The sequence below is a fragment of the Nelumbo lutea genome, chromosome 1, assembly GCF_056320005.1.
Source record: "Nelumbo lutea isolate HS-2025 chromosome 1, American lotus-T2T, whole genome shotgun sequence".
NCBI lineage: Eukaryota > Viridiplantae > Streptophyta > Magnoliopsida > Proteales > Nelumbonaceae > Nelumbo > Nelumbo lutea.
The window spans coordinates 161,809,839-161,837,412 of record NC_142684.1 but is presented as its reverse complement, the minus strand read 5'-3'; the positions used below and the strand labels follow the sequence as shown (position 1 = coordinate 161,837,412).

General features: G+C 41.0%; 1 protein-coding gene across 3 annotated transcripts in view; it reads right to left on the bottom strand.

The window, feature by feature from the left end:
* Positions 1-27,574, bottom strand: part of LOC148878785 (Serine/Threonine-kinase) — an 84,171-nt gene that overhangs the window by 43,056 nt on the left and 13,541 nt on the right. For 2 of the 3 annotated variants that reach the window (XM_088960152.1, XM_088960154.1), the window contains exon 3: positions 13,351-13,431. The exons of the other annotated variant lie outside the window; for it this stretch is intronic. In XM_088960152.1, coding sequence (XP_088816278.1) covers positions 13,351-13,431 — 81 coding nt within the window. The remainder of the gene's footprint in view (positions 1-13,350; positions 13,432-27,574) is intronic. 3 annotated transcript variants of the gene reach the window in all.

Here is a 27,574-nt window from a genome sequence, read left to right as displayed (position 1 = left end):
GACGGTTCTTTCATTCAGCCACCCCATTTTGTTGAGTGGATGCACATGAGGTTTGATGAATAATGCCATGTTGTTCTAAATACTATTGAAACGAAGTAAGAAAGTATTCACAACCATTATCTGAACGAAGAACTTTGATTGGAACACCAAATTGTATACGTATTCCAGCATGGAATTTTTCAAAAATGGAGAATAATTCACTTCTTTCTTTCATTATGTAAATCCATGTCATCCTTGAACAATCATCAACAAAAGAGACAAAATACTTGTACACATTATAACACTCTATTTTGATCGGGTGCCAAACATCTGAATGAACCAAAGAAAAATGACTCAACATACGACTTTCAACTCTAGGACTGAAGGAAACACGACGATGTTTCCCAAACTGACATGACTCACACTGTAAAACTGACAAATGACTCAAAGATCGAACTAATATCTTGAGTGCCTTGAGAGAAGGATGTCCCAGTCGACAATGCCACTGTAGAGGAGTAAGTGAAGTCTGAAGAGCAATTGAGGATCCACCACCGTCAAGATAATACAATCCACCAGCTTCATACCCCCCACCAATCTTCTTCCCCGTCTTGAGATCCTGAAAAACACAAGAGGAAGGAAAGAAGGTAACAGAACAGTTAAGAGCCTTGGTTAATTTACTAACAGACATAAGATTGAAGGGAAAATTAGGTACATATAGAACAGATGATAAAGAAAGAGAAGCCATGTCAACATTACCAACACCACAGATGGGAGATGAAGAACCATTGGCAAGTATAACAGTTTGTGATGTGGAAGTTTCAAAAAGAGAAGAGAACACACCTGGAGTCCCAGTCATGTGATCAGAGGCTCCAGAGTCAATAATCCAGGGAGAGGTTTTAGATGACATGCAAGCAATACCTGAGTGGGCCAGAGTAGCAGTGGTATGCTGTGAAGTGGTTTGAAGGAACTGTTCATACTCATCACGCGGTACACTTACCATCTCCCTCCCAAAAGCAGATTAGATGTGGAGGGAGTTAGGTTTGCCGGTTTACTATCACTGATATCAACCTCACCAGCTACAGCATGATTAGCCCATTTAGAGGGAGGGCCATGTAGATCATAACAGAAATTCACTGAGTGTCCTTCCCTACCACAATGGGTACATTTCCTTGCAGAGTTACTCTTTCCTTTGCCACGGCCTCCCCCTGAGTCACGACCACCACCCCGACCAAACATGGAACTACCACGGCCTCCTCGGGAGGCATGTCCTCCCCCTCTTGTACCACGTCCACCTCCTCTGGCTGTCATAAGTGTTGATCTATCAGACTGTGTGGGATTCTTTGTCTGTCCCAAAGAAATCCTACGAAGTCGTGCAAATACTTCCTCAAGTGTAGGAAGAGTAGAGCTCCCTAATGTTTGGGCTCTAACTGGTTCATACTCCGATTTCAACCCCACTAAGAATCTTGTGACATCTAGTTGTTCCCTCTGTTGTTGCTGAACTTTAACATCTAGACTGAGGGGATGATAGACATTGAGTTCATTTCTGAGATTCTTCATGCAGGCATAGTACTCTTCTAGGGTTTTGTTTCCTTGTTGCAAATCAAAGTATTCCTGATAAAGTTGATATACCCTTGTAGTATTATCTTGTCCAGAATATAGCTTCTTAGCATGTTCCCATATATCCTTAGTCGTATCTAGGAACATGAAGTTGGCACCAATTTTTGGTTCCATACTATTCCATAGCCAGGTCATGATTTGAGCATCCTCTTGTTCCCAATCATCAAACCCTAGAGAGTCAGCCGATGGTTTATCTTCTTTTACATGCTTCACTTTCCGCTTTGCCTTGAGGAAAACTTCCACTGATTTGGCCCATGGAACATAGTTCTCACCATTCAGTTTAATTGAAGTCATCTGTACACCTAGATAGTTAGAGGGAACTACCACACTAGGTTTCTGATCATTATACCCATCTCCCATTGCTGCCATGATACTCTTTCACCGCTGCTTCTAACCTGAATTCCCAGCTACCAACTGAGTGCTGTTATTAGGAGTTTGATGTTCCAACACATATAGCAGTCCCTAAGCACAATAATAGGTACACAAGCCTTGTTCTTGTTCACACCACTACTGATTTCACAACAACACGAACCATATAAACATCAATTCAACACTTACCAATCACATGCAAGCCCTCTTACAACAACTCAACAAAGATTGTGCATCACAAGCACCACCACATAGTCATATCTGTTACACCCAGTACAGACCTGTTTAACACCTTTAAGAGGGCACTACACGACCACAAAGAACTCAGCTAGGTCACTGCATTACACTTTGCACAATTCAGCCACTTACAGCAGCCCTTACACCATTCAGCTACTATAAACACAGTCCGTTCTTGGGATTTTCTCCAAGAACTAGGGCAACAATAAACCTAGTTCTCTAGGTTCTGATCAGTACTCGCAGGTTCTTGAAGGTTTTCTACCCAGAAATACCAGCAGCACAAGAAGAAGAAATAACCGACCTTCTTTTGAGAGTTTCAACCAACCATTCACTGTTGAAGTCATTTTCCTAATGAAGAAGGTCATGCGCAGCAGAAAGAGACGAGCTGAGATGTGTCAGACCTAGGACGAACCAGTTTTCTCCATTGACAGCCCAGAAACGAAGAAAAAGAGGTCATGAACACTGCTGAGATGTTCACGAACTGAAGTAGGTCAGGAACCTTGCTCTGATACCATGTTTCGACTGCTGCTACAGTAACCCGAACCAGCAAGAGGAAGAAGAAGAAGAAAGAAAATGAAGGGACTGTCGAATCTGATAGGTTTACCCTATCAATCGACCCCTTAATAGTAATTAGTCTCTAATTACTTGTACAAAGACTAAACTGCCCTTACTTAAGTGTGGGGCAGAGTGTCTCTAATAAAACTGCCACATAAGCATACAACTTAACAAAGACAAGTTGACTAAACTACCCTTATTTGGCTCACTCTAACAAGGGAAATGGTTATGAAGGTTCCCTTTTGAGGAGAAGTTGTGGGCTAGAATAGTGGCTAGCATTCACGGGCTGGAGAACAATGAATGCGATCTTGGAAACTTGGTAAGGACGACATGTGCCTCACCTTGGAAAGCAATCCATGACTTGTTACCAGTTTTCTCCCCTCTAATCAGGTATGATTTAAACTCAGGCAACCTCATAAAATTTTGGGAACAAACTTGGGTGGGGAATTCTCCTTTAAAGGATCAATTTCCATACCTCTATGCTCTCTGAATTGAAAAATGAGCTCATTTCTTCCTTTATTGTCCCTTCATCTTCAAACACTAGGTTTGGTTGGAATTTGGGTTTGAGAAGGGCTGTTAGAGATATAGATCTGGACAGCACCCTGTCTCTCTTGGCTATACTTGAAAATGGCTTCCTGAACCCCACAAAGGAAGACACCAGAATTTGGACCCCCACCCCCTCAGGCTATTTCTCTTGTGCCTCTTTCTTCAAAGCCTTAACTCAGCCTTCCAACATTGTCTATTTATCCTTCCCTGTTAAAGAGATTTAGTGTAAGCCAATTCCTCCTAAGGTTGGGAGTTTTTGTTGGGAAACTTTCCTGGAAAGAATCAACACTAGTGATCTGCTTCAAAGAAAGAGACCCAAGATGCGTTTATCTCCTCAATAGGTGTATTCTATGTAAAGCTGATGGAGAAACTAGTTATCACCCGCTGGTTTCTCGCCAACTTGCCAAAACTATTTGGGAATGGGCTTTTCTCTTTTTGGGTGTAGGTGGAATCCCCCCTTGAATGTGCAAAGTCTTTTCTCTCCTTTTTTCAGGTGGCATCTGAAGAGGGGTAGGACCATGTGGCGGTGCCTAAGAGCTGTTGCATGCTGGACATTGTGGGAAGAAAGGAATTCAAAAAATTTCTCTGAAAAAGAGAGAAACTGTGAAAGTCCGATTGACTTGATTCACTTCAGGGCAGAACATTGGTTGAAGTCCTCGGAGTTAATCACAGACTTTACAGTGGACGATTTGCTAAGGAAGTGGAAAGAGATTGCTAGTTCTGCCCAGGTGAAAACGAGTCTTTGCCAGTCTTGGATCCCTCCCCCTACTGGTTTTGTAAAGTTGAACTTTGATGGCAGCAGTAGAGGGAACCCTGGGCATTCAAGCATTGGGGTGTATTTAGGGATAAGAATGGAATTGTTTTGGCCATGTTCTCAGGCTCAATTGGAGCAAGTGACTCTCTCAGGGCTGAGATATTTGCAGCTCTGGAAGGTGTTCAAAGGGCCAAGGAAATGAATATTAGGAGGCTTGTAATCGAAGGGGACTCAGAAGTGGTAGTAGGGTGGTTGAGAGAAGACAAAGCTGGGTAGTGGAACTACACCAATGAATGGAAAAAGTTCAGGTGGTTGGCTAAGGACATGGAAATAAAGTACAGCTGGGTGAAGAGATTTGCTAATTCATTTGCAGATGGGTTAGCAAAGCAAGGGGTGACTAGGGAATCTTTATTTTGGGCTCAGTTGTAACTTTGGTTTTTTCACTTTGAGAGCTCTTGCCTTTGTTGGGGGAGTTAAGAAAGTTTATCTCCCCTCCTTTGTAATTAACTATTCTGTTTGATTAATGAAATCTTTGTTATTGATCAAAAATAAATAAATAGTTGACTTATTCCAAGTTCCCACCCCTTGTTTAGCTAATGCATTGACAAAGCAGTTAGCATCTCTTTTCACCCAAATCAGATTCATTTCCATTCCTTGTGCCAACCCCTTAAACCTTCTTTTTTCATTAATTAGTCTCACCAACCCAGATCCTCTTCCTTTTGAAACCAGCTTATGACCAACATTGAATCCCCTTCAATTATTTGTTTTCGAATATTCATTTCCTTGGCTTTTTGAACCCTTTCCAAAGCAGCTAGAATTTCAGTCCTCGGAGAATCTCCCACACCAATCAGTGTCAAAAAAAGGGCCAACAATTCTTCCTTCACCATTTTTGAAAACTCCCCCCAATTCCTGAGGGGCCCAAATTTCCTTCACTACAACCATCAAAGTTCAGCTTATAGAACAACTGATAGGAGGAGACCAGCGTGGCCTCGAGACAACCTTACTAGGTGTAGAACCAGCCACTTCCTTCCAACTTCTCATCAAGTCTACAACAGAAACATCCTCAAATAATTTTAAAGTTTTCACCCAATGGATCACTCCAATAGTGATGACTTCAATTAGTGCATCCTTACTCCCCTCTTTTTCTACAAAAGTTCTTTGATTCCTCTCTTCTAGACCTAAAAATTGGGTTGGGTGGGTCGGGTTCAGGTTGGGTCAAGGTGCTTCTGGTTGATTTCAGGTCGGGTTGAATTTTGGGTTCGGTTGTCAAATGCTATACCCTAACCCTAAATGTTCCGGTTAGGGTTGACCCATGGGTCAATTTGGGTCATCCCAGAAAATAATTGAAATTTAAATAAATAAAGAAAAATTACATGAAAAATGTCAAAATTAAAAGAATTAACCGTAAAATTCCAAATATAAAATAAAAAACTTGAAAATTTAACAATTTAAAGAGTAAACAATAAAAAGTAAAGACCCAACCCAACCCAATTTTTTTTTTCAAGTCGGGTCGGGTCATTTTCACATTCGGATAGCTAAATATGAGACCCTAACCCTGTTTTTTATGGCTGGCTTGGGTCGGGTTCGCGGGTTAGGTCAACTATTTGCCAGGTCTACTCTCTTCCCATATTGCCCAACAAATCGAACCCTTGTACACCTCAATTAAGTTCTTTCCCTCTTCTTCAGGTAGCCAACACTTGAAAGAAGAAGAAGAAGAACCATTTACTGTATTACATGTTTGAAGAGAAGAAAAGAGAGAGAGAGAGAGAGAAAAAAAAAAGAGTGAAGAGAGGAGAAAAGAAAGAAGGGGTTCAGTGGTAAATGATCTGCAGCCCCATCCACTCCTTTATTTATAGCTTTTAGGATCCTTATAAGAATAGAAAATAAACAAAAATTAGAAACAATAAGACCAGCCAGCCCAACTTAACAAAAATTAGAAACTTCTAATAACAGAAATTAGAACTACTAAAAAGAAATTAGAAACTACTAATAAAAGAAATTAGAAACAACAAGGTGGGGGTATGAAACCACACACACTAGAGCCTGAGTGTGAGAATGAAACCCCACAATCGTGGCTAACCAACTATTTCTTCACTCCCCCTCAAGTTGGGAATAGATATTTGTCATGCCCAACTTGCATAAATCTGTCTCCAATTTTCCTTTTGTGATTGCTTTAGTGAAGAGATCAACTAACTACATATCTGAGGCAATATAAGGAAGGCATACTTCTTGAAATGCAACTCGCTCTCGGATAAAATGTCTATCAACCTCAATATGCTTAATCCTGTCATGATGTATTGGGTTGTGGGGAATATTAATTGCAGCTTGATTATCACAACACAGCATCATAGGCTTCTCATAATCAACCTCCAACTAATTAAAAAAGGATCTCAGCCATAACACTTCTGCAACACCATTGGCCATGGATTTGTATTCCGCTTCTGCACTGGGACGAGCAACAACATTTTGTTTCTTGCTCCTCCAGGAAACAAGATTTCCCCCCACAAATGCATAATATCCAGAGGTGGACCTCCTATCATCAACACATCCAGCCCAATCCGCATCTGTATACATTTCTATTTTCATATGACCATTATTCTTGAAGAGTATACCTCTCCCTGGACATCTCTTTAAGTAGGCAAGGATCATTTCTACTACAAGGAGATGGGTGGTCCTAGGAGAATGCATGTATTGACTGACAACACTAACAGCATAAGAAATATCTAGTCGGGTTAGACAGAGATAAAGAAGTTTCCCAACCAGCCTTTGGTGCATAGCCTTGTCCTCAAGGAGTTCTCCACTTTCTGCACTTATCTTATGGTCAGGCTCAATGGGAGTATCAGCAAGTCTCACTCCTAACTTGTAAGTTTCTTCCAATAAGTCCAGAACATACTTCCTTTGGAAGATGAAAATGCCATGCTTAGATCGAGCTACCTCAATTCCTATAAAATAGTGTAGCTTTCCTAGGTCTTTCACTTCAAATTCCTTGTGAAAGTATTGTTTAAGGGTTTCAATTTCGCTAGTGTCACTTCCTGTTATCACAATGTCATCTACATAGACTGCAAGTAGAGTTAGGGAATGACTTGTCTTCTTAAAGAAGAGGGTGTGATCTAATTGAGCTTGTATGTATCCGAATTTGCCCAAAGCCAGTCTAAACCTATCAAACCAAGCCTTCGAGGATTGTTTCAGCCCATACAAGGCCTTCTTCAAAAGGCAAACTTTCTTTCCTGCTTCTGTACTATAAAAACCAGGGAGAAACTCCATGTATACTTCCTCTTGCAAGTCTCCGTTGAGGAAAGCATTCTTAACATCCAGCTGAAATAGTGGCCATGAGAAGTTTGCAGCAATGGATAGAAGAACTCTGATACTGTTCATTTTTGCAAAAGGTGCAAAGGTTTTTGTATAGTCTATGCCATAAGTTTGTGTGAATCCCTTTGCAACCAATCTGGCCTTATACCTCTCTACAGTACCATCAGCATTATATTTCACAGTAAACACCCATATGCATCCAACAGATTTGTTCCCTTCTGGCTGGATAACTAGTTCCCATGTGTTGTTCTTAACGAGAGCATCCATTTCTACTTGCATTGCTTCCTTCCATTCAGGTATCAAAAGAGCTTGCACTTTTTTGGGTATAGGAATAGAAGAAATAGATGCCAAGTAAGATCTGTAGGATTTTGAGAGACAATTATAGGAAAGGAACTTAGAGATGCAATGGACAGTGGATGAGGTGCAACAGCGCTTCCCTTTACGAATAGAAATTAGAAGACCAAGGTCATCAATCGGTGAAGGCTGAACCTCTGTAACAGTGGGGTCAACAGTGGTAGCAGTAGTAGTGTCTGGGTCTGGAGCTGTAGAAGATGTTGGAACTAGCCTAGATTGTTGTTGAGTACGAGAATCAACCTACCTCCACCACTTTCTGTCATACACCCTCAACTCCCTGCATTTTTGGCAACCTTCTTCGCAACAGTGGTAGTAGTAGTAGTGTCTAGGTCCGGAGCTATAGAAGATGTTGGAACTGACCTAGATTGTTGTTGAGTACGAGAATCAACCTGCCTCCACCACTTTCTGTTATACACCCTCAACTCCCTGCATTTTTTACAACCTTCTTCGCAACTCCCACCCTCAGTAACCGAGTCAGGTAAAGGAACTCTTGGAGCTGAAACTGAAATCCCTTCCTCACTATTCTCCACCTAAGGAGAGGCCTTGTGATAGTAGGGCATATCCTCAAAGAATGTGACATCCATGGACACAAAGCGCTTCCCTGAAACTAGCTCATAACAGCAATATCCCTTTTGATTTTGTGCATACTCAAGAAAAATACACTTAATGGCTTTGGGATCAAACTTGGAGTGATGAAGTCCAAGGATTTGAACAAAACAAGTACACCCAAAAATTTTTGAGGGGAATAGTGAATAGGTCCTTATCTTGATATAGAAAACTGAACGGAGTTTGCATGTTTAGGACCCGTGAAGGAACCCTGTTAATGAGGTATGGTTGTACGGATTGCATCTCCCCATAAGCGTATGGGAACATTGGAGTTGAGCATGATGCTTCTAGCTACCTCTAAAATATGTTTGTTTCTTCTCTCAGAAGCCCCATTTTGCTGAGGTGTGTGAAGACAGGTGCTCTAATGAATGATCCCATGATCAAGGAGATAAGATGCCAAGGGTTTTGCAAAGTATTCCTTGGCATTATCAGATCTAAGGATCTTGATCTTGGTTTCAAATTGAGTTAGGATCATTTGATGAAAAGCTTGGGTCGGAGAGGGATCTCATCTCGAGAGTGCATAAAATAGACCCATGAAAAAAGGGTATAGTCATCAAAAAATAATAGAAATATCTGTACCCCCCCACGGTGGGAGTAAACATCGGTATGCACAATCTCAAAAGGAATGTTGCTTCTTTTATCACCCAAAAGATAAGATGATCAACTATGTTTTGCAAGTTCACAACTTTCACATTTTAACCCAGACACTTCTACTGACTCGAACAAGTTTGGAAAAAGACTCTTTGAAGACCCAAAAGATAAATGACCTAAGTGGTTGTGCCAAAGTATAATCTTACTACAAGACTGAGAAACAATCATTTTCCCTGCATGCAAAGCTAAGGATAGGGTGATGGTATATGATAATCCGATGTCTCCCTTACCAGAAATTGGTACAAGAGAGCCATCAGCAATAAAAACTTTGTCTCTCCCAGAGGATAAACAATAGGTGCTAAATAGAGTGGATATGTTGGTCATATGATCTGAAGCACCTGAATCTATTACCCAGGAAGGTCTAGTATTACCTGGGACAGAAGCATGACAAGCAATAGCTCTTGTACCTGTATGAGCAAGGGCTGAAGTAGGCTGAGTTAAATTACTAAATTCATTTTCTATCTAAGTCAGAGCAGCTCAGACTATAGATAGGGTATCTAGAGGAGTGCCTCTTGTGCCTGATGAATTTGTACTATCAATGTTGACAGCCATATTAGCAATCCCTTTCTTATTTTTGAGGTTCGCTGGAACTAGATGAGGGTGCAACTTCCAACAGGTGTCCTTAGTATGTTTTAGTACGTTTAGGTTTCTTGCTTTCACATACTAAGTCCTTCTTAGCTTCCTTCTTTTCCTTATCCCCCCCAGATTTAGGTCTAACTGCTACCAAGGCTGATTCGGAGGGTTGTTGCTACAACATAACCTTTCTCCTAGTTTCTTCACTATGCACTAGGGAATAGGATTGTGATAAAGTCACACTATCTCTTGTCAACAACTGTTGTCTCACAATGTCATATTCAGAGTTCAAACCAACTAGGAACTCAAAAACTCTGTTAGTTTCAATCTACTTTCTATATGTTTGTGCATCTTTCTAACTCTCCCACTCAATTGTTTCAGCATGGTCAATTTCATGCTACAGGGATTTTAAGATTGAAAAGTAAACAGAGACCTGCTTCTCTCCTTGCCTCAGATTTTTAACCTCACATTTTAGCTCATAAGCCCTAGCAACATTAAGAGGTTGAGAGTAAGTTTCCTTCATAACATCCCATATTTCCTTAGCTGTTTTGGCCCACAAGTAGTTTCGGCTGAAATGTGGCTGCATAGAGTTGCACAACCGTGTCATCACCAAAACATTTTCTTGGACCCACCTAGCATAAGTAGGGTCCTCCTTGGAGGGTTCCTTCACATCCCCTAGCAAGAAGTTCAATTTTCCTCTACCCCCAATAACCATCATGGCTTATTGGGCCCATTCCAAGTAGTTTGATCCATCAAACTTAACAGTTGTAATTTGAAAGGTGTTTTCAATCATGTTACCTGAACCACCAGTCACAAAAGCACCTTCCCCTTGGTTCTTGTACTCCATTCCAAGTTAAGAAGAGGCTTTAAACTACTGTGACAAGAAAAAAAAACTGTATTTCAAGGCTGATAACAGCCAGCCTAGGACAATGATTTTGTAGTTAGATAACAGTCAACTACTACTGTCCTAGGATTGATATCAGTCCTGGACTGATTAATATCAGTCTTGAAATTTTCTATCCGTACCTCTCAGAATGAACAACAAAGTCCTTTTGAGTATCAATCTCAAGAAAAGGTACTTACTTTATGAAGAAAAAAAAGCCCAAAAAATTGATTGCTACCTTCAGTCTTCAAACTTGATCAATCGATTACTGTCAGCACCTTGAATCTTGATCAAAGAACCAAGAAAAAAAAACTGATCAGCATCTCCAATCTTGATCAAGAATCGATATTGATCACTCAATTCTTGCCTGATTCTTCCTGATTACAAGAAGCTCTCTCGAATTTTAGGACAACTACTAAAGCCTTCTTGCAACCTCCAAGAATCAGCCGAAATAAGGATCTTTCTGAACTTTCAGCCCTAAACAATTCTCATGTGGTCGGCTAAATTAAATCCACGTGAGAAACCCTAGATCTAAGGCTTTGATACCAACTTGAAAGAAGAAGAAGAAGAAGAAGAAGAAGAAGAATTGTTTACTGTATTACAGGTTTGAAGAGAAGAAAACAGAAAAAGAGTGAAGAGAGGAGAAAAGAAAGAAGGGGTTCAGTGGCGAATGATCTGCTACCCCATACATTCCTTTATTTATAGCTTTTAGGATCCTTACAAGAATAGGAAATAAACAAAAAATAGAAACAATAAGGCCATCCAGCCCAACTTAACAGAAATTAGAAACTTCTAATAACAGAAATTAGAAACTAAAGAAATTATAACTACTAAAAAGAAATTAGAAACAACTAGGTATGAGTATGAAACCACACACTAGCGCCTGAGTGTGGGTATGGAACCCCACACTCGTGGCTAACCAACTATTTCTTCACTAACAATGGGCCAAACAAGCTTTGTACATTTGGTAGGTGGTTCCACCTACACCCAAACAAGAAAAGAAACCAATCCCAAATTGATGATAGTAAGGGGCAGGAGATTAATAAGTAATGGCAAGACTCACCATTAGCCTTACAAAGGAGACACCATTGAGGGGATAAACACCACGTAAGTCTCTTTCTTTGGAGAAGGTCACAGGCCTTAATACTATCCAAAACACTTCCATGCAAAAACCTCCAATCTTAGGTGGAATTGGCTTACTCCAAAACTCTTTAACTGGAAAAGACAGACCCAAATTTTATCATTATCTATTCTTCATGCTTCACATCAAATTCATCCAGTTTAGGGACTGAACCATCAATATAGCCCCAACGACCCTTTCACAAAAAATTGGAAGTGGAACTTCCATATGGTTACTTCCAATAAATCTAATAAATAGAACTCTCCCCTTTCTGAAGACATTTCAGTGCAACAATTCAAACAAATAACAGCTAGATATTTCTGCACTAGAAAATTATAGGAACTCAGCAGCCCTATCAAATCCAATTAGACTTAAATGGAGGAGAGAAAAACATTTACAGCACAAGTCATCACCAAACTAAAGGAGTAGTTTCCAAAAACAACTAGTCGAGCACTTGTTACAATGACAAAAAGCCCAAAAATAGGAAAGAACTGGTCTGCCAGCCAAAGAAAAGGGATCCCCTCCAAATCAAGGTCAATCTTCAATCAGATAGCAGGGGTGAAAAGATCATCTGTGGGCAACACCAACTTCAAAAGTTTCATGATCTGATCATACATCAGAGAGATCAAGGACTGAGATCAGATTTGTACCTCGTTTTCAGGAAAAAAGAAAAGAAAGACTTGTGCTGATCAAAACAACCCTTAATACAGTTACAAAAAGCTCTAAATAAGTGCAGAAAGAGATATCCTAAATCCCTTGAATGATTGCGCTATTCCAAGGTACAATCCATCATTCAAAATCAGGCAAAAGAACCTCCTCCTATACCATGTTCGAAGCTAATGAGCACATGCCCAAAGAATATCTTACATATGTGTGATTGAAAAGAATCGGAAAGGACTATTATGTCCTCTTACAAAGTCAAAAAATGCTGTACAGCCATGATACAGTGTATACTATACATACATAGTACAACAATACTCTCAAGTCCCATAAAGGAGAAAATAAAGCATAAAATGACAATCAGCCCTTTGATTCTCTACACAACCAAAAAAGAAAATAAAAAAACAGGAGTCCTCCTGCCCAAACAGGGTGGCTCGGGAATCTTTATTTTGGGCTGTGTTGTACTTTTACTTCATTGCTTTTCTGGGGGCTCTTGCCCTACCCAGGGAGTTAAGAAAGTTTATCTCCCCTTCCTTGTAATTAATTTGTTTCATTTTAATGAAAAGCTGTTGGTATTGATCAAAAAAAAATACAGATCTTAGTTCTCTCTCCTCAGGGTTTCAAGGAGTTCATGTTTGCTCATTCTAGTAGGGATGGATGTGTCCTTCTGAGCACTTCACTTAAAAACACACAAGCCATTCTCATGTCCAGTTTGAAAGAGCAATGCTGGGTATGAGTCATGCAAGCATTTTTTTCAGTTTCAAAAGCTAAAAAGAGCGGAAGAATAGAGGAGAAAAGCGCCCTTCTTTGTGAGCTTGGACCTACAACTAACATTGCTCCGATACCATGATAAATGTTGTAGAAGAGAAGAAAGAAAGGTCAGGAGGAGAGAAGAAGAAAGAGATGACACAAAATGTTGGGCAGTGCCCACTTGGTGTTTTATATTGAGCGTTTAAAACGTATCAGGGAAAAGACAAAAATATCCTTGCACCTAAACCAACTGCATAAAAATTTACACCACTACAATGTATATCATCATCAATAAGTTAATTTTTTATTAAACTAACAGAATCTAACCTTGTAAGTCAATCAATTGAATGTTCAAGGAATTTTAAATCTTGAAGTATGGAAATGAACCTCTAGTTCCCTATCCACTTGTGTCCTGTCTTTTACACTGCTATACAGTTGTGAACGTAAAATAAAGGGCTGAACTGATACCTGAGAAGGCCAAGTAAAAGAGGTAATCAAGTAGTAAAAGAGCTTCTAAAATTATAAGGCATTAATTCAAGTGTATAAATTTCCTAGCATACTCGCTGATAAATTTCAATAATTAATCAAAAATTGACAGGAAAGAAATGAAAACAAATGTAACAACATAACCACTCCAAAAGAACACACGGAAACTTCTGTCAACATTTTTTTCTGTAGTGGTAAAATAAGCATGATGACCACTTGATTGAGTTGGGCAACGATCATCATGCTTATATCTAAAAGACTGAGGTATGTGTTGCATGAAGTGATTGGGGAAGCTCAAATGGCTTTTGTAGAAGGGAGACAAATACTGGATGGGGTTTTACTGGCTAGTGAGTGTATTGATTCATGATTAAGGAGTGGTAGACCAGGTCTGGTCTGTAAAATTGATTTTGAGAAGGCCTATGACAAATACTTAGTTCAAAGAGTAGAAAATGAGAAAAAAGCCTCCATAAGGGAGGAGAAGGCTTATTTCGGTAACAGCAGGGTACAACAAGGGCCAGTGGTCATGGCAAAAACAAAAGGCCATTGCAGAATGGTGGAAGGTCTAGAGAGAGAGGAGTGGGATGGTAAGTTTGTGATACAAGCAAAGGAAAAGGTTAATGATTGGAGGAGGGTAGCTGACTTACTGGCAACCAGGTTGAAGTTGAAGAGTGTCTTCATAGTAACCCCCTTCGATAACTGTAAATCCATCCTATATCCATTAGATAATGATTTGGAAATATTAGCTATCAATGTTCAGGCTGAGTTCGGATCATTCACAGTCTTCAAATGGAATCCAACATCCAACTCCAAGGATTTTTTTGTTGAAGATGATGTGGTGGTGCATGTAATAGGCTTGCCATTCCATCTATGGAAACAAGTAATAGCAGAGTCTATAGCTGTGTTGTGTGGAGGAATATTGAAAGGTGCTTTCTGGGGCAATCTCTATTCAGTAGCAATCCTGCTAAGTGGTGTGAAGCCAGAAGAAATTCCACGAAAGGTAGAGGTACGAACAGAGGGGAGCTTTGTCTCTGTGTGGTTAGATTCCTCCATTGAAGCAGGGCTGTGGAACTCGGTTGGTAGGAGGGGAGAAGGAGGAAGAAGAAACACTACGTGGACTAGTGAGATTGGGTAATTCAAATGGGAAGGGATGTTTCACTAAAAAGGGCCAACATATTCTAGGAAGCTAAAAAGCTTTGGGGCAATTGGAAAGTCAAACCTGGAGAAAGCAAGAAGAGGGTATGACAAATGGCAGATCCTTTGCGCAGGTGGTGTTAGGGGAAAAAGACAAAAAGCTTCTACTGTCGAAAGGGAGAAGGCTGAACCAGCAATCTCAGACAGGGAAGGTTGCTGGTTCGACCATCAAAAGATGGGGGCGTGACTCTTTAAGTGGTCACATGGGACGAAAAGAAGGGCTCAATCGAGTGGATCCTTATTATAGTGGGCCAGAGAAGGATTTTCAAATAAAGGACTTAAAGTTGGGCTCCTATAGTCTTGAGCCCAAGGCCCATTATAAGACAGATGGGCTGAGGGACACATTAAGTAAGCACGTGACTGGGAGGAGGGATGAGTTGATAGACGAGATAAAGCGTCTATCTTCTTCAACCCCGAACCCTTCCTCTCGACCAAACAGATTAGGCACAAAAAAGTCTCAGACTCGCAGTCTCGAGGCTCTCTACAGTGGGTCCCTTCCAACCTGGCGAACCGTCTCTCACCAGATAGGTGCAACCCGAGATACCTGAAGCCTAGTGATGAGAACAGAACAGGGCTTGAAGATTGGTTGAGTGAACAAAACAGCAATGATGATTCTGATAGAGACAAAACGCTAAGTCTGGGAAGTTTGTCTCCAAAAAGCAACAATGATCTTCTTGAAACAGAAAGTTTGCATACAGAGTTGTTCTTAGAGGAAGAGACTGAAGAGGCAGGTGGCGGGAAGACTAGGAATGGTGAAGAAATTGGTTCTAAAGCTATGAAAACTCCTCCCTTCGTCGAGGGATCTGACCCTGAGTCTAATGAATTACAAGATGTTGGTGGAGAGGGACAAGAATCGGCCGTGAGGATGGATGCGGGTATTCCAGTGTCAGAAACACAGAGAAAGGTTTTCCAAGTGGGTAGGTCGTCAAGAAGTGATTCTTTCACCATGTCTACTTCCCAACCTTGTCCAAAAAGAGGAAAGGCCTTAAAACCATGTGCCGCTTGTCAACAAGTCATTTTCAGTGATTCTAGTCCTACCCCCATTCTATCAGGTATGGGTGTCAATTCTGTTTTAGGTACTGACTTGTTTGCTATGCCTGTAACAGATATCCCAGCTTCCCATCCAAGAGTTTCTGATGCAAGAGAGAGAGTGATAGTGGAAGGAAGAGAGAGGGTGTTGGAAGGAAGTAGTAAGGAGGAGGCGGATAGAATTTGGGAGTTGATATGTACAATGATGGAGGAACAAAATAAAAAGGAAGGACTCGTAGAAAGATGTTGTAGCAAAAATAAGTGTGAGAAGGGTAAAATTCTTTCTCAAACATTGGCTGGAAAGGATGGAGAAATTGGGAAGGGGGGAAAAGAGGAACAAATAAGAAAAAAAAATCTGAAGTGGAAAGGTAAATCTCAGACATTGAGGGAGATTTAGAATTCAGTGGTAGAGGGGATAGGAGGAAGGGCCTAAAATGAGGAGAATATGGCCTCTTATTGGGTCCTTTGCTATTTTGTATCGATGAAAATTATTAGCTGGAATGTAAGAGGGTTGGGGAGTGCAAGGAAGAGAAGGGCAATCAAAGACCTACTCCGAAGGGAAAAACCTGATATTGTGCTGTTACAAGAATCCAAACTGATGGAATTAGATGGGAGATGGGTGAGGAGTTTTTGGAGGTCTAAAGGTTTAGGTTGGAGCTCGTCTCCTTCTTGGGGAGACTCGGGGGGATTGTAACACTATGGAGGGAGAATGTGGTGGAAGTAGTGGAAGAATTGATAGGCAGATTCTCAGTTTCCATTAAGTGCAAGAATGTAGAAAATGGGTGTGTATGGGTCTTAACCAATGTTTATGGCCCTAATTCCTATAGAGAGAGGAATGAGATGTGGAAGGAACTATATGCAATTAAGGGGCTATGGGATGGTCCTTGGTGCCTAGGCGGGGATTTTAACGTCATTAGATTCTCTGATGAAACCAGTAATCCCCAACAGGTAATCTCAACAGGCATGAGGAAATTTAATGGTTTTATTGAAGATTGTGAACTCAAGGAAATACCTCTACTGCAAGCCAGCTACACTTGGTCCAACCTTCAGGAAACCCCTTTGTGCTCGAAGTTGGATAGATTCCTTTTTAACCTTGCCTGGGAGAATAATTTGGAAAACTTGGTTGCTAGGGCATTACCCAGGGTCACCTCCGATCACTATCCTATCCAAATAGGAACTGAGTCTTTTCCTATAGGACCCAAACCTTTTAGATTCGAAAATATGTAGCTTACCCATCCAGATTTTGTGAAAAAAGTGAAGGAGTGGTGGGGTGAGGAGGAGAGGGGGGTAAGATGGAAGGGGATCAAGTTCCACAAGAAATTAAAAAGGTTGAGAGCCAAAATAAAAGAGTGGAATAGAGATCAGTTTGGTAGAATTGAGGAGCAAAAAGTGGCCCTAATCTCTCGAATAGAGAATTTGGATGTAAAGGAATCTCACAATGGGCTAACCGAGGAGGACAGAGTGTTAAGGAGACAATTAAAAAAGGAGTTGGAAGAAGTGTTATTGAGAGGGAAGAAACCAATTGGAGACAAAAATCTAGACACAAGTGGATTAAGGAAGGCGATGGGAACACTAGATTCTTCCATGATTTGGCAATTGGGAGACGATCAAAGAATTTTGTGACCAAGCTAAAGATAGGAGAGGAGGTGATTACCAACCAGGATGACATAGCCAGAAAATTTGTGGACCACTTCAAATCAATTTATAGAAGGGTGGATTGGCGAAGAATTGATGGAGTGGCAAGGTGGATGGAAAGGGATTTCGAGGAAGAAGAGTCATGGAAAGGGTGGATTGGCCAAGAATTGATGGAGTGGCAAGGTGGATGGAAAGGAATTTCGAGGAAGAAGAGATTAAGAAAGTTGTTTTTCTAATGGATAGATCCAAGGCTCGGGGTCCAAAGATTAAGAAAGTTGTTTTTCTCGAGGAAGAGGAGATCCAAGAAAGTTGTTGGGAGGTGTTGAAAGAGGATCTAGCTGAATTCTTTTAAGAAATTTGCAGACAAACACACTATAAGCCCTGGAATTAATGCCATTTTTTTGGCCTTGATACCTAAGAAGATTGATGCCAACCACCCAAAAGATTATAAGCCTATTAGTCTGGTGACAAGCATCTATAAAATTCTGGCTAAAGTGCTCTCATTGAGGATCAAAACAGTCCTCCCTACCATCATTAGTGAAACTCAGGGGGCTTTCATTCAAGGGCGACAAATAACAGATCAGATCTTAATTGCGAATGAGTGTGTGGAGGAAATGAAAAGGTCTAGTAGGAAAGGATTCATTTGTAAATTGGATCTTGAAAAGGCCTATGATTTGGTGGACTGGGAGTTTCTATTAGAGGTTATGTGAAATGGTGGATTTGGGGACAAGTGGTGTAGCTGGATCTTTGGGTGTATCAGTACTTGTCACCACTCTATTCTGGTAAATGGTACAGTAAGGGATTTTTTTCCGGCTTGCAGGGGTGTCAGGCAAGGGGATCCACTTTCACCATTCCTTTTTACCTTAGTAGCTGATGTGATTAGTAGGATCATTACTAAGGCTGACAACGAAGATGCCATTAGGGGTTGGAGAATAGGGAGACACCAAGTCCCCGTCACTCACCTTCAGTTTGCAGACGACCTAATGATTTTTTGTGAAGGAGGTCTTAGTGAAAAGGTAGCAAACCTAAAGGAGCTAATAAAAGCTTTTGAAAGTGTCGCTAATTTGAGAATAAATCTGGAAAAGAGTTGCGTAGCAGGTATAAATTTGGAGGTAGGGGAGGTCGAGGCTATTGCGAAGTGTCTTGAGTGTTCCACCTCTGCTTGGCCTATGTCATATTTAGGGCTTCCTTTAGGGGCAAATCCTAGGGAGAGTAGATTTTGGACCCTAGTGTTAGAAAAATTTGAGAAGAGATTAGTCTCATGGAAGAGGAACTATATCTCTTTAGGAGGAAGAATTACCCTAATAAGAGATACCTTGGCTAACTTACCTACCTATTATTTGTTTGTCTTTAGGATACCAGTTAGGGAAGCTAGGAAGCTAGAAAAGTTGATGAGAAACTTCTTATGGGAGCCAGGACAAGAGAAAAATGATCACTTGGTTAATTGGGAAATTGTGTGCAGAAGTAAAGAAGAGGGGGGTTTGGGAATTGGGACGGTAACTAGAAAGAATCAAGCTCTGTTAGGGAAATGGTTGTGGAGATGGCCTTTGGAAAAAGAGAGATTGTGGCATGAAGTGGTGGGAAGTATTCATGGGAGGTCAGAGAATGGATGGGATGCTGGTGTATCAAGGCAAGCTAACCTAGCAGCACCTTGGAAGGCTATTCACAACACCCTTCCTCAATTCCTCAATTTTATCAGGTATGAAGTTTGCTCTGGCAACTCTATCCTTTTGGGGGAGGATATTTGGGTAGGAGACTCACCGTTAAAGGTTTTGTTCCCCTCGCTTTTTTCTATTTCTTTGTACAAAAAAGAGGTGGTCTCAAAATTGGTCTCACCCTTGGGAACACCCTTAGACCCTACTTGGGATTTTGGTTTTCATAGAGGACTTAGGGATGCTGAAATTGAGTCTCTTTCTTTTTTGCTTGGGTGTCTTAATCAGGTTTGTTTGGATCCCTCCAAGCTAGATAAGAGGGTTTGGACTCCTAGACCCAATGGAACATTCACTTGTGCTTCTTTTTTCAAGTCCATCTCTCAACTTTCTACTCACCAACCCTTTCCATCAAAAGAAATTTGGTGTAGGCCAGTCCCCAAAAAAATTATGACTTTTTGTTGGGAAGTTTTCCATGGGAAAGTAAACACTTTAGACAACCTACAAAAGAGAAGACCTTTTTCTCTGTATTTCTCCTAATTGGTGTATCTTCTGTAGACCTCACGGTGAGGATTGTTACCATCTATTTGTATCTTGTCCCTTTTCTACAGACCTTTGGGCTTGGCTACTTTCGTTGTTTGGGGGTAGTTGGAGTCTACCAGTAGAAGTTCACATGCTCTTCAACCATTCTACCTTTTATTGGCCTACAAAAATAGGGAAAATTATGTGGAGATGTGCTCGTGCTGCTTTGACTTGGACTCTTTGGGAAGAAAGGAATCTCAGAATTTTTTAAGATAAGGAAAGGAACAACCAAGATTTGAAAGACTATGTGTTAAATAGGGCAATACATTGGTTGAAGACCTTGGAAATCTTTCATCGATTCTCCTTTAATGACATTTGGAGAAATTGGTCAGCAGTAGCAAGGTGTTCATCTTTAAAGGCCAAATCAATAACAAGCTGGTCTCCTCCACCCGAAGGCTCAATTAAGTTGAACTTTGATGGAAGCAGCGTGGGTAATCCAGGATTATCCGGAGTGGGGGGTGCTTTGAGAAATGAGAAGGGAGAGATTTTGTTGCTCTACTCAGGTCCTTTGGGAATTGGGAATTCCACCAGGGCAGAACTTTTAGCTGCTGTACAAGGGGTCCAATTTGCAAACCAGTTAGGGGTACAACAACTAATAATCGAGGGGGATTCCAAAGTGGTGGTGGGTTGGTTGAAAAATTCTGAAGAGGCTATGTGGCGATACAAGAATGAAATGAAGAAATTTAGTTGGTTGACAAGGAATATGTTGGTCACTGTACAGTGGGTGGGGAGATCAGCAAATACCTTGTCAGATGTGTTAGCTAAGCAAGGGGTAAATAGGGAAGAATTATTTTGGGCTCATTTGTGATTTTTGTTTTTCTTTCCGAGTTTATTTGTAAGTTTCAAGGAGGGGCTGCAGCTCGCGCCTCTCACTGGGATGATGTATGAACTCACTCTAATTTGCTTCTGAATCAATAAACTTATTATTATTCATCAAAAAAACGAGTGATCAAGTGGGTCTGATAGAGGGTTTTATGGTAGGTACAGATGGACCTCTCACCTCTCACCTACAGTATGCAGACGATACCCTAATCTTCCTAGATGCAAAGGTAGAACAGATTCTGAACTTGAGGGCAATCTTGGCAAGTTTTGAGCTGTTGTCAGGGTTGAACATAAATCTATCCAAAAGCACAATAATAGCAGTTGGGGAAGTTGGGAGAGAAGTGCTGATAGAGTGTGATGATGTCATGGAATGCAAATAGGTGAGCTCCCATTCACAAACTTGGGATTGCCAATTGGTGGTGCAGCGAAGTCAGTGAAATTATGGAAACCACTCTTGGAAAGAATTGAAAAGAGGTTAGATGGGTGGAAGCTAAGTATTTATCTCTGTGGGGAGGGTGACACTTATCAGAAGTGTTCTTTCAACTCTTCCAACATGCTACCTATCTTTGCTGAAAATTCCATCTAAGGTGGCAAAAAGAATTGAGAAGCTCCAAAGAGATTTTCTTTGGGAGAGGGTGAGAGGAGAAGGGGGCAAAAAATTTCATTTGGTGAGCTGGGACAGGGTGTGTAGGCCGAAGGAGAGAGGAGGGCTAGGGATAAGGATAGTGGGAATTTTAAATAGGGCCTTATTGGGGAAGTGGCTGAGGAGGTTCAGTTTAGGAGGGGAGGAGAAGTCTTTGTGGAGGAGGGCTGTGGTGGGGAAGTATGGAGTTGTAAGATTCGGTTGGGAATCAAAGAAGGTGAGGGCTTCCTATGGGGTGAGTGTGTGGAAGGGGATCATGACCTTTAACAAGGAATTCAGAGACCTAACCAGCTTCATAGTAGGGGATGGATCTAAAATCAGGTTCTGGGAGGATGAGTGCTGTGGGGTAGAAAGGCTTTGTGAAGTATGTCCAAGACTGTATAGGTTATCAGAGGCTGAAATTACTACCAGTGGCTGTTATGAAAGGAGGGGAGAGCAGTTGATTTGGAGTCCAAATTCAGGAGGCCTTTATTGAACAGAGAAGTTGAAGAATGCATCTCTCTCTTAGAGAAACTGGAGGTTGTAAAACCTACAGCTCAGCTCAGAGATAAGCTCTGGAGGAAAGAGTGCAAGAATGGCAAGTTTACAGTAAAGTCATGCTATTTGGATCTCAGCAGGTCTATCTCAGATGTAAATCACATTAAGGGCATCTGGGGAAACCCAGTTCCTCCAAGTGTGGAGGCCCTGGCCTGGCTGATAGCAATGGACAACATTTTGACAGCCAACACGTTTCACCTATTCATCCCATGCAATTTTTCAAGATTCCTGTGAAAAGTGTTTACTTCCATGTTCAGGGTCTCTGGATTTCATCCAACCTCAACAGCAGAGATTTTTTCTACATGGCCCAGGCTGTCTAGGAGCAAGAAGGTGAGGATATCATGGAGTCGTATCCCATTTGCAATATGCTGGAAAATATGGAAGCAAAGAAACAGGAAGACTTTCGAAGACAAGGCTTGTAGCATGGAGAAGATGGTTGCGGCTGTCGGCAGATCAGTGGTAGAATGGGTATTGATTCTTCCTCAATTCAGTCAACTAAAAAAGGAGGATTTTGGGAGTGGGTTAGGAAAGGTCCTGGGATATCAAATATGTAATGCAGAGCCTGTTATCTAGTTTGATAGATGGCTCTTTTGTTTTGTTTTGTTTTGTTTGTTCTCAGGTGCTATTTTATCACCCTTTCTTTTGTAACTTCTTTTCTTTTAATAAAATTCTTGCTATTCAATAATCGGAAAAAAAAAAAAAAGCATGATGACAAATTGAAACCATTCTTAAATACCATCTTTACTAGAAAAGAGAAGGTCTAATCATAATCTACATGCACTGTTCCACATAATAAGAGATTGTAAACTAAAACAGTGCAAACTGCCATGCTACTCATATTGATTAATAGATATATGTCAATGAGCCGTTCAACCTAAAAGCTTAAGCTGTTAGGTGAGGTCCCTGAATAGGTTTCTATTCACTAACAATATACATACATCACAATGTAAGAAACAACCTGATAGGTACCTAGGGCTGCCTCTATATGATGAATTGATGATAGGCCAACAGGGAGGACAATGAGAATGTGTGTATCAATGAGGTGCACAAGGTAAGCAGATCTTCTCCCTTACAGAAGGTGGTAGAGGAGTTTCAGGTGGATGAATCTCTTGGCCCTTCCACTTTGGGAGGTAGGAACAGGATTGCTGCTGAGAAAATATATAGAGGGTTGGAGAAAGAAAGGTTAAATGGAGCGTTGAATAGAAATGAGCATTCAGAAAACAAGACTCTCCTTGGAAAGCCATTTCAGGTTTGCTTACCCTATCTGTGTGCAACATTTGCAATGGTGTATCTTCTAGAAATCCAACCTTGTTCTGGGAAGACCTTTGGTGGGGAGATTGAATATATAAAGTTGTCAATCCACTCAAGGTTCAAAATTTCGATACATATCGGCCCATATCAGGGCCTTCCCAATACGCCCCTACAGGAGGTGTTTCAGGTTGGCGAGTGTTCAGGGGGTAGATCGGCCATAAACCAGCCCCTCTGACCCAGATTCAAAAAAATAAAAAACAAAAGAAAACAGTTCCGATACAGGCCGATATGTCCTACCGGCGTATTGCCCTGTATCGATATTTTGAACCTTGAATCCACTTCTATATTCCTTATCTTTGTCTAAATCTAAATCAATCTCTCACTTTTCTCAGCACCTCAGCCATCCTGACTGAGGTATTCTTGGGATGTGGAGTTGCGGAGGTGCCTTAGAGAATCTTAAGTCTAGAGGCTCTCTTTTTGGTCAAGTCCCTAGACAGAGTGATCCTGGATCCTTTTCGTCCCTAACCATAGAATTTAGTTTTCTTCAGCCTCTGGGTCCTTTTTCTTGCGCTTCTTTTTTCAAAGCACTTTCGTAGTGCTGAGAGTAAAATAATTTTCCTGGTGAAAGAGATTTGGAGCAGCCCATTTCCACCCAAAATTAGGGCCTTCTTTTAAGGTTTGGCACTTTAAAATTAATATGTGATATTTTGAGAGGAAAAGATCTAAATGATGTTTCCCCCACACTTATGTATTCTTTCTATGGCAAATAGACAATCTATGTTTCACCCAGACACCTTCTGCTCTCCTATTACCTTGTTACTAGTGCTCGGGATTGGTTTTTTACTCTTTGATAGCAAGTGGACCCTTCCTTCCAAGGTGGTGGAACTTTTCAAAGCTTCTTTATTCACTTTGCTTAGAAGGGGGAAATTTTTTTTTGGAGTTATACAAGGGCAGTAATCCATTGGACTATCTGGGAAGAAAGGAATGCCAAAACTTTCAGGGGTATGGAGAAACCAAAGAAGGGCTTTCTTTAATGATGGATTGCCTCTTCCTCTACAGTGAGATCATTGGCAGGTTGGTAATAAAATCCACCTAATCTAAAGAGCTGAGGTGCAAGGTGCACCAGGTGTGTGCACACCTTTTTAAAGGGGCTGTGCCTGGGCCTAGGAGAAGCACATGCCTTGAAATGTGCTTCACCCATGTGCCCATGCCTTTTAAATCACTGGTTTTAGCATAGTGGTGTGGACTCAGCATGAACCCAACCATCAATGATCCAAGATCCAAAGTGTATAGTATATACCAATAAAGTTCCCTTCATTCATCCACCCCAACATCTATTCATGCCTTTCAGGTGTTTCATAAAATGCTTGGAAGGGGAAGATGGCTGAAGGACTGGGAAGTAAGTGAAGACGATCATGCAGGATAGAGGCTAAAATCTCTCTTCAAGGAGATTTCAAACAGTAGCATTTTGGCGTTGAAGATTAAAGAAGAAGTCATTATACTAGAAAAGATAGCTATGGAATGGCTGAAAGATTTCATGCAAGGTGCAGTGTATGTCGTAATGCAGATAGAAATAAGGATTGGAGGACAGAATACAGTAGAGGCAAAAGACAATAAGCAGCAGAAAAGAAGGAAAAGAGGAAAGGGAGATTTCTCAGTGCAACGGAACACTTCGTGGCATCAAAGGCTTACACTATCTATATACCAGAAGGGAGAAGGTCATCAGATTGGATTTAGCTTCTCAAATATGTGCCAGAGTTTTACAGAGACAAAACAAAATGAACACCTACAGTAGGGGAGAAGCAACAGCTAAAGAAGGTGAAGCTGCATGAGAAGGATTACAAGATAGCCCTGGCAAGTAGAGCATTATTCCAAAAGCAGTGGTGAAGCAATAGCTCAATGACTAGAATTTTGTGGTAGTGGCAATGATAAAAAAGGATTCAGCAGGGTGGAAGGAAGTGAAAATGATTCTTCTCCCAAGAACTGAACACAGAGTTATCAATCAAGTGATTCGAAGAAAACAGGGCAATGATGTTTCCATCATCACCATTAGGTATATGAACCATTTCCATTAAAACAGAGTTGGGGTCGATTCTGCTATCTCGCTGGTCCCTGCTAGTGAATATAGTTCAGAAGCATCATACTAAAAAGACCATGAGAGACAAGGTACCTTTCCTTTCATCCTCAAGGTCTTTAAAACTCATGAATGAGTTGTTTCAAAACAGGGAGATAGGGGAAAAGTAGGGGTGATCATGAGCCTGGCTGGGGCAGGCGAGACTTCCAAGCTTACAATTTTCATCATCATCATCATCCAAGCCTTATGGTGGTCAGCTACATGAATCCTGTTTCATTTCAACCATTCTGCTACAAAATTATATATATATATATATGAAAGAAAGGTAGGATCCATCTAATGGACGCCAAGAAAGGTGCAAAATGGGGGGAATTTCAAAAAAATTTCCTACCTTCTTCCGACTGGGAATCATATTCCCTAAATTTAGAATACATTATTCAAGGATCCTACTTGAACCATAAACAAACCAGATCTGAACCAAAAGGAAACAGGAATGATTATACCTGATCCGGAGAAATAATATCTCCCAAAGTTTGTGTTCACGCCCAAAGAAGTGACCAAGATCCGCTCCTGCTGAAGATGACACAGTTGTGGATGGAACGGAACCAGCAGGGTGCGTCCTACACACTGGATTCTTCACAAGAACCCTCTGGAAACCTTGAACACCGAATCCTAGTGTCTTTCTTGCAAGACTATTGTCAAGAACTGCTTTCTTGACTTCCTGTTGCTGCAAAGATCCAATCTTCTAACAGGTAGTGGCGGCGGCTGAAGGAGGAGAAGTCCAGGGACGAAGAGGGCAGAATTTTCTCTTCTCTCTGGAGTCTGTGAGAGATCAAATCTCAGATTGCAGGATGTGTGTCTTGCTTACTCCAACCCCCTTGTTCGAAATCTGATATTTCTGCTAGGGTTTTCTCCTCTTTCTTCTTGATTAAGAAACCTCCCAATATTTTGGGAGTTATCCCAATCCAAATCAGTATTTGGATAGAGGTTAATCTTAATCATATCTGCAGATTAAGTTAATTAACTCCTGATCTTATCATGAGGTTACCAGATTCAAATCTAATTTGAATTTGGTCTCTTAAAGTGGATAAGGTCAAAGACCCAATCCTTTTACTAATACTAATCTCAGATTCGCCCTATGAACTGGTGATCATATCAGCCCAGTTCGAAATGGGCTTTTGGCCCATTAAGTGTTCAATGTTTAACTAGTTTCCAACCTGCTGCCCAGTTGGGCTTCTTTGTATGGCGTGGGACCCAAGCATTGATCTACACACCAGCCACATGGGTTCGGCCCAGCCTTTATTACAAGGCCCAGTCGAATTCACTGAAAGACTCAGTGACCCCCTTGAGCCCATCACATGGACCCTATGGGCCCAACACTTACATTAAGTGGTCCCTAGGCCAAGCCATCTTATAAAAACCCAGGGACTGTGGACAGGTGCAAGATTAGCCCATCAGGTATTATCCTAAATGGTCTTACACTTAACCTCTCAACCCTTAATGATCAAGCACTGCCCGACAAGAGAAGACCTCTCTCTCGGCTGCAAGGAACAGTGCCGCACTCTCTACTCACATGGATCCCGGGAATTAAAACCTTTTGCAAATCTTTTGAAACCGTACATATACATATATATGTATATATCTTATTTTGCAAAACAAAATTCCAACGATTGAAATCAACTGTCGGCAGTTTGATTTCCATCAGAGAGAGTGCATTACCGATCATTACCATTGTCCGACAAAGGGGTTGATCCTGTCACTATGACCACTCACTCAGATGAATTCTCAAACTGCCCCAACATGTCCAGGTTTTGACCCCCACTAAGGATCTCACTGATTGACACATCAAAGACAGCCCGATCCAACACCTAGTGACGTGTCATAATCGAGTCTAGGGGTCAGGTGTAACTTTTCAGTTTTGCCCATCTGTCTCCAAGGTCTAGGGCAATACTAGAAATCCGGTCCGGTTCAAGGGTTCAAGCAATCCCATACTGCATGTGCCTTGGGTCTTACCCTGATGGCCAAAACAAGCCATCCCAACACTTGGTGGCACACCAGTATCAGCCTTGGCAGGATAAATCTCCCCAGACTTATCCAATGGCTGTGAACATTTAAAACTAACACAAGTTTCCATAAGTGTCCAGTTTTAGAGTCTTACACAGAATTATACCAAACAACATGAATCAAACATGCACTTTAATTTATTTTCACTAAATAACAAAAATACATCAAATCCGATTGAAGCTAAGGGCATACAAGACTGTCTAACAATATATTATATGTTATATAGAATAGAATAGAATATATGCATTACATTATAATATTATATATCATATCATATTTTTAAGAAAAAGATAATCTTAAAATTGACATTACAAGCATCCCAAGGAGAGGGGAGAGTTGGTATTTATCATATTACAATACATGCATATAATTCCATGCCTGGGCCTGGATAGACTAAGAAAGATCTCCTCTAAAGGCTGACAAAAAAGCAGCCAAAACCATAATTTTCTCTAGGCTCGTATGGGCCTTCATGTTGCTCTCATGCATAGTTGTCAAGACACCTATGTAACTCCAGGCAACAGAAAAGCACTTAGACAATCCAGGTGACTATATGACAGAATTTTACAAAGTAAAAACAAAAATAGCAGTCCCCTTTAGTCTTTACAAATAATATTAGTTTGCCTCACAAAACATTTCAAATCATTGTAT